The 12,261-nt window shown below is 44.7% G+C and overlaps 1 protein-coding gene across 2 annotated transcripts in view; it reads right to left on the bottom strand.

Annotated features, from left to right (window-relative positions):
• Nucleotides 1-11,177, bottom strand: part of AKAP8L (A-kinase anchoring protein 8 like) — a 32,020-nt gene extending 20,843 nt beyond the window's left edge. The window contains exons 1-4 of one of the 2 annotated variants that reach the window (XM_061421797.1): nt 11,087-11,177; nt 6,009-6,083; nt 1,367-1,399; nt 837-1,077 (exon numbers count right to left, since the gene is read on the bottom strand). In XM_061421797.1, the coding sequence (XP_061277781.1) occupies nt 837-1,077; nt 1,367-1,399; nt 6,009-6,083; nt 11,087-11,099 (362 nt within the window). In that variant the 5' untranslated portion in view covers nt 11,100-11,177. The remainder of the gene's footprint in view (nt 1-836; nt 1,078-1,366; nt 1,400-6,008; nt 6,084-11,086) is intronic. The other variant, XM_061421798.1, reaches the window with a different exon arrangement.
• Between the last annotated feature and the right edge of the window lie 1,084 nt (nt 11,178-12,261).

The raw sequence follows: 12,261 nt of genomic DNA, 5'->3' as shown, positions 1-12,261 counted from the left end.
GCTCCTGGAGCCTCACTTGGCCCTATCGGTGTCTGGCCAGGCCCCTCCTTACTCTCTCCCATCTGTCAACTGGAGCCATTAGGCCACTTCACTCCATCCCGTGGTAGAAATACATGTGCCCTTCTCACCGAAACCTCTCACTAGGGCACAGAACTCCTGGGCCAGCACCAGATCAGACAAGCACAAACCTGAAGGCAGATCTGAGTGGGAGGCCCAGCTCCTGTGTGCCTCTGGGTAAGAGATGCAACCCACGGGCGCTTCACTTTCCTCATCTACAAAGTGAGGACATCAACAGCTCCCCACAGGGGCACTTCTGAGGCTCAACAGCTACACATTGATAAGGCACTAAGGGTGGCCAGGATGTGCCCCCATCTTTCCCGTGCCTTACATGGGACGGCACAGCTCGCCATGCTCAGCCCGAGGGCTCACCCCATCCTTCATACACAACCCAAACGGTCGTGCCCTGACAGAGTGCAGGGTGCAAAGTATTGCAAGGACTTCAAATGGCTGTCTCCAGAGGGAAGAGTCATTCAACAATGATCCTGAGAAGAGCCACTCAGAGGTCACAGTGAAACCAGCCCAGAGTGGGCTTGCTTGGCCCTCTGCAAGCTGGAAAAGAGGCTCACCACCAGGCAATGGGTGAGGATGGAGGGAGGACGGGACACAAGCCAGAGAAGGAATGTGAAACAGACCCTACACAGTCTCTGGGAAGCCCCAGCAGTACAGCAAAGAAGGAGAAAACAGACAGATATAACAGGAAGTTCAGGAGAGGGAGACTGCCAGGGGGCAGAGGGTGACCCTGCAAAGCCTTCGCCCCTAGGCTGGTGCCCACTCACCTTTCTCCACCTGAGCCGTACACGCCTCCTTGTATCATGTCCGTCTCCAAATGCGGCACCATATCTAAGCGTTGGTTAATTCTGGACAAAACGGAATCAGCACTGGCACTACCCATGGCACTAGGGTTTGCATTTGTGTCAGAGTTAGGCATTTCCCAAGAGTTTGAAGTGGCCATACCATACCCATAGTTGGTGGTGTTATCCTGGCCATAGCCATAGCCATAACCATAGTTCTCGTAGCCTGCAACGATGGAGACAGAAAGACAGACAGACAGACAAGATGGAGGGGGCGAGGAGAGACAGACAAACAAAGAGACAAGAACACCTTTGGTCACAGAGACAAGCCTGGATTTTAGCCACCCAAGGCTGGATGGGCCCAGCCTTCTGGGAAGGAACAGCCAGCCCCAGGGCACCTTGGACCCCCAAAGGCAAGCCCCATTCCGAAACCTTGGTTAAGCTGCACAGTGGCAGAAAGACTCAACCAGTCCAATCCCAAGGGAGAGAAGAGTGATCATGGGAATAATACTTGCCTCTGTTTGTCCCAGAGTTCCAAGTTCCATATCCTACAAAAAAGTAAAAGGGCAATTATATCTATAATTGCTTACAGTATGATGAGAGTCTAATTCCGGCATAAAAACAATGATTCCTAGAACCTGAGCGGTTATAGGAGGCTGAACCTCCCCTAACTGAGAAGCCTTGAGCTTGAGAGCACTATATAACTGACCCAGGCCACGTGTTGCCCTGGTGCCCAATCTTTCGTGGCTCTGACCATCTGCTATTTAAGGAACCCCCGACTCCTAACACTCTCAGGGAGTGTTGCAAGCTCCTATATGGCTTCCGCAATAAGTCAGAATTGGAAGATTACTCTCGCCCTTGGCTAAGCACCAATGAGAGGAGAGTCAAGCAGTTCTGGTGCCTCACACTGATTCCATGCTGTAAAAGAAGCTCAGCAAAGAGCTCATATCCACTCCAAAATCCTGTCAATCAGATCACCCGACAAAGCCAACTGGAGCAGAGAAAATAACCACCCTAGTCCCTCAAACGTCTGCCTTAACAGGGAGAACTATCAAGCCCTTGAATTGTGTAAGTATGCTGTGCTGGAACACATAAGCAGAGGGAAAGACAGGACACCACTCTTGAGAAGAATTGATGAAAATACAATTTGGCTTATAAACTAAAAGTATTTTGCATTTTATTATAGCACATAAGAAAAATTGGTGATGGACAGGGAGGCCTGGCGTGCTGCGATTCATGGGGTTGCAAAGAGTCGGACATGACTGAGCGACTGAAACTGAACTGAACTGAACTGAACTGAAGAAAAATTCTTTCCTTCGAAAACATAAAGCCACTGAAAACTGACCAAGTGCAAAGCAAAGGGCAATCTCTGAGTCGAGCACACACGATTCTTTCCCAAGGAAGTACATGAGAACAGGAGACCACTTTCCCAGTGTCTCTGGTGGGACCTCAGAGTTATCTCCTATTCCACAATGTCTACCTTGCAGAGAGACAAGTCATCCTTGTCCCAGAACAGAGACAGGACCAAAGCTCAGCAAGACAGGAGCGTGAGGAACAAAAGAATCCAGCCACAGGAAGGCAAGAGTGCATACACTGAGAAGATGAATCAGAGTGAACACGCGAGGTGGGGCAAGCTGAGATCCTATACTCAGGTTTCCCCTCGATCTACTGCACAAATGAATAGGGAGACACTGGAAACCAGCAACGACCTAGAGATGAACACTAATGAACCGTGGACATGCTAGAGCTCACAAAGCAAAAATCCTCTACAGCTGGGGAAATCAAAGCAGGGGCTTCTCATTCATTTGTTTATTCAACGATTATCATGCTCAGAGCACACAGAACAGAAGCTAGCAGTCCCAGGCACTCCTCAGGCCCAGAGCACTGTGTGGTAAAGCAGACCCTAAATAATTAGAGAGCAGCAAGGGACAGCAGGTGGAGATCATGCAAGGAGTGAGTGGTGAATGAGGCATTCAAACAGGCAAGAAGAGTGGCTGGCACAGCCACACAAGGAATAATGCACACTTAGTCCCAACAGCTAAAAGGGTCTGGCCACGTGGCTGTCTGCAACCAGGACAGTGGACACTGGCTATTCAAAAAGAGACAGGACTGGGAGACAAAGGCAGCCCATCGAGGCTATGCCTGAGTCCCAAATATGGTGTCCCTGCCTTACTCCAGGCTTCCACTACTGAGGACTTGCCAGACCAGCAAAGAAGCACAAAGAAAGGAAGCAGCAGTAGGCGTTAACTCTGAACACAAGCACAGGCTGGTGGCTCCTATGACAGCAGCAGGCAAGCACTCTCTATGTGCTACCTGCTATGCCTAGAGTAATCCTGGTGGGCTCCCCAGCCAGATCCCCTCAGGGGAAATCTTTGTCTACACTGTGTTCTTTGGTGACTCCCTTGCAAAAGAACACTGGAATTCACTTCATCTCCACAGAGATGAGACCATAGTTGACAGACTATTTTAAGAATGTAATTTATTTTTAAAAAGGAAACCAAAAAAAGAAAGAAGGAAAGAAAAAGTAAAGAAAAGGAGCTGGTTATAGAAAACAGTATTTAAAGAGCAAAATAGAGAACTATGTAAATGTTTGATTTTAAGGTAATAGTTAATCACATTACGGTCAACCTACTCAGTAATATCACATAGGCATCAAAAAAGAAACTACTAAGCCTTACGCTGCCCAAGGAAACGCTCTAACAGCACAACAAAACAAGTTCTAGCCGCCTGTAAGTTATTCAACTACCTAAAATAACTATGCTGACAAGTATAAAATGGTGGGACCTTGGTTGACTGTTTTTCAAAATGTTATTTAAACGTTGTTATATTAGTCTTACAATTTAAGCCAGAAGTAAAACTATTCCTTCAAAACATGATGTAAAACTTCTCCAAAAAAAAAAAAAATACAAAAAAAAGTTACTAGTGGAAAAAAAAGTTAACTTGTGAATAAGTGAGCTTAGCAAGGTTTTATTACAAGATCAACATACAAAAAGAAAAAAAAAATCAAATTTCTACATAACAGCAATGAACAATTGGAAACTGAATTTTTGAAAACTATCATATCCCATACCATTAAAGACATGAAATGCTTAGCTGTAAACTGAACAAAATATGTGTAAGATTTGGTGCAAAAACTACAAAACACTAAAAAAAAAAAAAAAAAAAAGACATGAACAAATGAAGTGACATACTGTGTTCACATATTAGAAGGCTTAATACTGTTAAGATTTCAATTCTCCCAAACTATAGATTCAAGACCATTCCACTCCAAATCTCCAGAGGAATTTTTATAGAAATTGACAAACTGATTCTAAAATTTATACGTACAAGCTAAGGAACAAGAATATCCAAGTCAATTTTGGAAAAAGAATAAACCTAGAGGACTCATATTCATAAATTTCAAGACTGACTATAGTGATCAAGACAGTAAGGTACTAGAGGAAACTTAAAGACAGGCAAATCAATGAAAGAGAATTAGAATCCAGATACAGACCCACACATATACATTCAATTAATTTTCAACAAAGGTAACGAAGAATCTTGACTTACATTGTATACCTGGTAGAAATATTAACTCAAAATCACAAAATAAATGTAAAACCTAAGACTATGAAGTGCTTAAAATCTTTGTGACCTTGGGTTAAGTATAAATTTCCGAGATACAACTGGGGGGATTTCCCTGGTGATCCAGTGGTTGAGAATCTGCCTTCCAGCGCAAGCAGGGGACTTGGGTTCAAACCCTGGTCAGGCAACTAAGCTCCAGAGTCACAACTAGAGTCCCATGTGCTGTAATTACTGAGCCCATGCGCTCTAGAGCCTGTGTTCTACAACTAGAGAAACATCTTGCAACTAGAGAAGCTCCTGCGCTGCAAAGAAGAGTCGGTGCAAAAAAAAAAAAAAAAGATTGGCATTTCCCTGGCAGTCCAGTGGTTAAGACTCAAGTTCAATCCCTGGTCAGGGAATTAAGATTCCACATGCCACACAGCACAGCTGCAAGATTTTTAAAACAAAAATAAAAGACTGATGAATTGGACTTCACCAAAATTAAGAATTTGTGTTCTTCAAAAGATACTATCAAGAGAACAAATAGATAAGCCCCAGCCTGGGAGAAAATATTTGCAAATGCCACATCTTATAAAATGCTCTGGACTAGAATATATAAACTTGAGAGAAAATGGTTCAAAAAAGATGTGTAATTTGGGATTATGTCTAATGAAAAGGGTTGAGGCAGGGAGGGCAGGACAGAGAAGCCATGCAAACAAAGTTTCTCCTCCTTATGAACTATTTGATACCTCCTTACTCATTTTCAGAACATTTTTTTAAGTCTCTCTCTCCCCTGGGACAATCTGACAATCCTTCAGGGAGTTTTACTTATTTCCATTTAATCAGTGACTCCTGAGAGAATGTGACTGTGTAGACTCAGTCTTTCCCTAGACCTTGGCAGTAAAACCAATTACCCATCTCAATAACCAAGGCAAAACCCTTTGAAGAAAGCTCCTTCGTGACAGAGAACTAGGGTCACGGTCACAAATCACAGAGAAACAGCTTTACTGGCAGTTTTGGACTGCTGAGAGACACCAATAGAATATCTATGGATCCTTCTGAATTAGAGATTCAGTGTGTCTGTCCACAGTTGAGAAATCAATGAGAAACTTTCAACCCTGTGTGTGAGGAGCCTACCAGCCTGACTGTGTCTCTAAAAGCCATCTAGATTCAGACAGGCAGCCTCTCCTACACTGGAATCTCATGCACTACCCTGGGGTTAAGTTAATGGCTTGGTTTCTGCTCACATCAATCCTTTGGACTTTGATTGGCTGCTCTCCTCCCCAGACCCTCCCTCGAGGGGATTTTCTGAACCTACATCTTTGTCACAGGCCACAAGTACTTCTAACAGTTTGTCAAAGGGTCAAAAGAACCAATCATATACAGTCAAGAATTCCAGCTTGCTCAATAACAGACCTCTTTCCCATAACTGCCCCCAAAGGGCAATTCTAACCCCCTGAAGCTATTCTAAGAGCCCACCATACCATTTCACACAAGTCTGCATTTGGAAAAGACAGTGTGACAGCAATGTTAAAGGCAACTAATAAACCAGTGGATTGCTCTGCCACTAAAAGCAGAGCACACACCCTCCAATTCCCAGGGGCCCACACTTACCGTAATCACAGGTGGGCTGGGCGCTTGTGTCTGAGTACGTTGACTGCAAAGTGGTTTCAGATCCCTGGACAAAGCCTAAATATATGTACAGTGTGGTTAATTTCTCCAAAAAAGCCACATGAAGATGACCTAAGACTACCCTTCAGTGGAGACTGCCTGGCAGACCCTCCCCTCACTGGAAAACCACCAAAACTTTTGGTTTCTGAACACCTCCAGAACATATCAACCAAAGGAAAGGCAGGCTATATTTAACTTGTTATGTCAGAAGAATTGGATAAACATTTTTAAATCTTTAAACCAGTACCCTGTTTTGATAAATGGGTACCCAAATTATTCAGGTAAATGAAGAAAGTGTTTATATCACTGAAAGGTGAGCTCCAATTCAAATAACAATGGGGGTTAATTTTGAACAATGTTAAGGTAAATAATACCTATTCCATTCCCCCAAATCTAAAGCTTATATATATTTTTCATCTGCCCATTAAAAAAAAAAAAAAGTGTATTACAATTACCTCTTAAATGTAATTACTTGGGGTTAGCATGTTTATATGGAACAAGCATTATAGATTCTATGTATAATTTCCAATCTTCTCAAATCTTATACTATTTCTCAACTTCTAATGAATTAGTAACAAGTACAGAAAATCTGAACTTCTACCAGAAACTACTGGTCTCAAATGCTGATTATCTTTTAATCTACACTTTTAAAATATTTTTGTAAAATATTTTTAAGTGATTTGCCCTTAGCACTGAAATTATGATAGACACCATAAGAGGCAACATTTGCCTGTTCCCATAAAGACCCAACTCATGACCTAAAAATTAAAGCCAGCACCTCCAGTAGCTTTCACAATAAAAGCATACACCAAGTGCCTTTCCCTGGGCAGGCATTCAAGTATTTGTTGACACTCTTTCTAGTTCTCTTCTTTTTTTTTTTTTTCCCAGTTCATTTCTTAAGACCATAGCGGCAAATAGGACAGCAACAGCAGCCAACACTGAACAAGTGTTTTTCGTGCAGGGTGCTAAGGGGTTCATCTGCATTATTTTGCTTCATCCTCACCACAGCCAACAAAAGGGACAGGGCCAAGATCCCTTACCCTGCCAATTCCAAAGTCCAAAAAGGTCTGAAAACCAAGTGTTTTCGTCAAATGTGGTGTCAACGTGCATTTTGGGAAAAACTGACCCATGAGGACATTCTTTATCTTTCTTCATTTAATTACAAAGTGCTGCCCCAAACCCCACTACAGGTGTCATGCAATGTCCTTTTAAGCTAGAATTCCAAAACACACCCAGCTCCAAGGGTTTCAAACAAAGATCAGTGGATCCACACTTTACTTCCCAGAGGAGGGAGCTGAAACTGGGCACGGGGGAATAACAGAGCTGGTGACAGAAGCATATAAATCCAACATTTCCTACATACCCTAATTAAAGAGGGCACACTGGAATGGATTTCCTCCAGGGACCCAGAACCTTCCTGAGATGCCCAAACTGTAACGCTGATAATAACTATACACAAGAAACATTGAAAGTAATCTAAAGAAGGTTCACCTGTGGGGAAGGCTCCCAATGTAAGTACCACCTTACACTGGCCTTTTCCACTGTTTGGTCAACTAGCTTCTGGAAACCTGTTTGTTCAGCAATAGTGCCACTGGCAAAACAACTCCAGACTTTAGGTAACATGGTCTGAAGGTACTGCAGCTGCAACTAGAACGTACCACAAGCTAACAGGAATACATACTGGATTAAATACACAGTATTAAAGCTATAGAGCAAAAGATCTATGTATATTCAGGGGAGAGGGCCCTGATTCTTCTTTGAGAAAAAGGAAAGATAATTCATCAGTCAACCAAACCTTCAGAGTTCAAAGGCAAACTCAGCTCTAGTTCTGTCCTCTCTACATTAATATTCTGTGCCACAACACTGCCCCCAGGGCAGGACCTTCTTTAGCTAGTTATGCTCCAATTATGAACCAATTCTTATCTGGCTTGAGTATCGATCTTGTCTTGGTTCAATTTTTCAGCTTGATTAAATTCTGAATGAAAAAATAAGCTCTGAGTGAAAAAATAAAATAAGCAAATTTTTGGTCCTATAAAGTGAAAGGTCAGACCATGGGTTTATAACTGTGTATCACAGCCCCTCCCTACTGGCCAGCCTCTCTGATACCTTTTTTGCTCAAAAACACACAAAGCTTCTCTATTTTATTCTTTTCCTTCTTTTTTTAGAAGGGGATTCTTTGAAAAAATAATATCAAGTGACAAAAACTGGAAGACAATAGGAAAGAGGTTAGGTTGCAGCCAACCTCCACTATCCAGTGAAAATCAGCCTCCAAGATGGCCTCCAATGATTCTAGCCTTCTGACATCATGTTGTCTCTTCCCAAATAGAGGGAGGCAGTTTAATAGAAGATATTGCAGAAATGACCCAGTGCAACTTCTGAGGCTTCCACCTCATTCTTTCTCAGATTATTCACTCTTACTATAAGCCAGCATATAGTAAGGACCCTCTAGTAGGCCTGTGGAGAGCTCCAGATAGTACAGAAATCAATAGCCAGCATCAACCTGTCAGGCACATTAGTCTGAGTCACCTTCAGCCCAAGTTCAGCCTTCAGATGTCTAAGGTCCCAACTAACATCCAAAATGTAACCTTATGAGAAATCCCAAGCCAGAGCCATCCAGCTAAACCACCTGTGCATTCCTAACACAGAGAAAATATATGACATGATGAATGTTCCTATAAAAAGACTGGTAGCATTTCAGACCTTTGTTTAAAGATCTGATTCTGGATTTTTTGTCCTGTTTTTCCACTGCTCCTATCTTCCTCCCCTTGGTGGTAGAGACAGAACCTTCTTTTTCAAGTATACATAATAAAATTAGATTAAAAAATTAGATAAGTTATCAAAAAGATACATTTTAAATCACCTTCTACCCTTACTAATAATGCTAACATTTTCTTTAAGGCCTCCAGAAATTCCTCTTAAAGGCAACGAGTTGTCTAAAATGTGACATAAAATGCCTGACATTCATTCATTCATTTATTTATTTATGACAGCACTTCCTGACATGTGGGGTCTTAGTTCCCCCACCAGGAAATGAACCAGTGGCCCTGCAGTGGAATCTTAACCATTGGATTGCCAGGGAAGTCCTCACATGCCTCTGACTTTAGTGGTCTGCTTCTTAAAAGGGAAAGTCACACGTTATAAAGCAACTGTGGTTTTCAGTTGGTCAAGATCAGGGGAAAACTAATCATAACCTCATTAGCTTGGCTACCTCACTGCCAACTCAAACACAGAATTACAGCCTACAAGATATGGAGCTGAAATTCAAACTTGACCATCTGTGACCTCTATACATCAGCTTCCTTGTCTATGAAATTAAATGGATCATTATTAAGCTATCCACCAGCACCCAACCAGTCTTCCCCTGGTTTCTTCAGCAGTCCTGTCCCTAAGAACCACAGAACTGTCTTCCAGTTCTTGATAAGATTTGGTGAATAGGATCAGTTTTCAATTTCAGTTATGTTAGTATCAACCCGACTGACTTCCCTGGTGAACCAGAAAAGGTACACAAAGGCTAGGGCAGGGTTGCTCAACCTTGGCACTATTGATGTTTGAGGCCAGAAAATTCTTTAGGGTGGGGCCACCCTTTGCACTATAGCATGTTTTAGCAGCATTCCTGGCCTCTACCCACTAGATGCACATGTAGCAACTTCCACCCCAAGAAGTGACAACCGAATACCACGCTACAAACTTTGTCAATGTCCCCTGGAGGGCAAACTTGCCCTTGGTTGAGAACCACTGGGCTAAGGGATGGTTGCTTAAAAAAAACTGGAGTTCTTGCCAAGCTCCTGACCTGGAGGAGGGACAGCTAACACTACCTTCTCATCTAAGGCCAACATACAGCTGTCTATGGAGCAGCCCCAGAGGCTCAGATTCCATTCTCAGTCCTAAACATTCCAAGTAGAATGCAGCTTACCCAGCAACCACACAAGCTCAAGCCCTATTAACAAGGGAAGCTCTTGGCTGAAAAGCCTCATCAGTTATTCCGAAAGCAGTCCCAGGCCAGCCTTTGAATTCATTCAGGGATGATTTGTAATCACCCAGGCATATCCTATGGCTCCCTCTCTAATCTCATCATCCCCTCCCTCCCCTTAGCTCAAGACCCACTGATCACCTTGGGCTGATCGTTTAACACGCCAGGCAGCTCCTGTCACTAGGTCTTTATATGGAGGGCCCCTTTGGCCAGATATCCCTAATTCCCACGTTCCATTCAGGTCTCTGCTCAAATGCTCAATGCTCTCCAGAGGTCCCCAACCACCCCCACGTAATAGAACAAGGTCCTCAGGGTACTGACTACTCCACAACACATACTACGTTCGTTTCCCGATTATGGTCTGCCTTCTTCTGTAAAACACTTGAGGAATTCCCGTCAGTATGTCAGTGTCTATTCAACCCCCGACGCCACAATGAATTTGACAGTTGTGCAATGAGTTAACACGGAAGCCAGCCGTTCTTCACAAGGCTCAGTCCCTAAGGATGCGAGGTTCCCCACTCGGCTCTAACGCTTCATGTATTTATTCACTCACATCCCCACTCTAGGGAGGGGCTGGCGCCTCTCCCAGCCTGGGGCAGGTAAAGGCGAGGGGGTGGGGCGGGCAACCACGGTATTTGCGGGGAAACTGCGCGGGGGACAATGGCGACGGCAGCCGAGTCCGCAGATCGACCTGAAGGGCCGAGGCCCGAGAAAGGGCGACCTGAGGCGACGAGGGCCCAGGGGGCCGGGCCAGGGACGGAGGCGAGAACTCAGGTGCCGAAACCAAGACTCACCGACACCGGCGACAGAAGCCAAAACTTCGGGCGGTCGGGAGCCGGGACGCAAGGTGGCCAGCACAAAGAACTGAGACGCCGAGGCGTGAGGGGCGCGATACTGAGGCGACGGGACCCCGGCGCCATTTTGTGACCGCAGAGAGGGCAGTGTCCAAGCCCCGTGGGAGGCACGGACGAGCCCGGCGCGGCTCCGGCACATCCCTATCCCTCTCCACCTGAAGCCTGACCCCTCTCCTCACCAACCCTGCCGGGCCCACCTGTATAGCTCATGGCAGCAGCGAAAACTGCACCCGAAGATTCTGGCAGCTGCTCCACACGTCGGACGCCGCCGCGTTAGCGGAGACAATCCCCCGAGCCCCTTCTACCCACAACTAAGCCCCGCCCCTCGACAGCATTGGCTCGCGCCGGACCCTGGCTTCACGCCTGTTGGATAGCCTCGCTGTCCATCTCTAAGCCTCCTTAGCCCCGTGGCTGAGGGCTCTGCCAATCTAATGAGAGCCCCGCCCTAATCCCGCCTCCCGTTATTTTGAGACCACGCGGATTGGCCTAGAGGAGACGGCCTGGAGGTGGACTCCCGCAGAGTTCGAAGGGGCGGAGCTGTTCACTACGGAAAGACCTGAGGCCCAAGCGCGGCCAGGCGGGAAAGGCCTGTGCCCTGGAGGCCCGCCAGAGGGAGCTGGGTCTACAGGACAGGGCACTCCTCCAGTCCCGGCTTTGCCACGGGGGTGTCGTGCCAATCTACTCTCTTTCCTAACTTCCCTGGCCTTCAGCTCCAAAACGAACAAGGTAAAGCCATGTTGGAATGAAAATTACATTTAAGTGCCAAACAAGATACTGGGCACAGTTTCAAATATGTGAAATAACATATGTGAAGAATTCAGTCCGGTGCCGGGTGATCTAAAGAAATGTTACATTTTGTTATCCACCGTTACATAAAGATAACAGATACACATCATGTTTATATCACTATATGTAATAAATATATATTTGTATTATTTCAAATGCTCTGTGAGGAAGTTGGTTTTTTTTTAACTCCCATTTAAAAAGATAAGAAAACTGAAGCTTGAAATTCATGACTTGCTCAGGGTCCTTGACACTTAAGTGTTAAAGCTGGAACTACCCACTCTAAACCCTTCTCCGTTTGTTCTGGACTTTAGAGATCCTACAGTAAGAAGCCCAGCCAGGCTCCAGCGCTGTGTCCTTAGCAGCCTCTTTGGACGTGTCCACTGTCAGAGCCATCTTATAGCTGCTAAGAGACGACTTGAGGGAGCTGCAGACACTGAAACTTGTGCTTAATGTGTTCGTGAAAATTCATCAAGCTGGGTGACTTGTACTTTTTTGTTTTAAAGTATGCCACTACTGACTTTTTGATATTAATCTCTCATTTCGATGGCACTTTTTAAAAGTCCGTATCCTTCAGAGAAATATGCTG

Source organism: Bos javanicus, chromosome 7, assembly GCF_032452875.1.
Source record: "Bos javanicus breed banteng chromosome 7, ARS-OSU_banteng_1.0, whole genome shotgun sequence".
Classification (NCBI taxonomy): Eukaryota; Metazoa; Chordata; class Mammalia; order Artiodactyla; family Bovidae; genus Bos; species Bos javanicus.
This window is presented reverse-complemented; position numbering and strand designations above follow the sequence as displayed.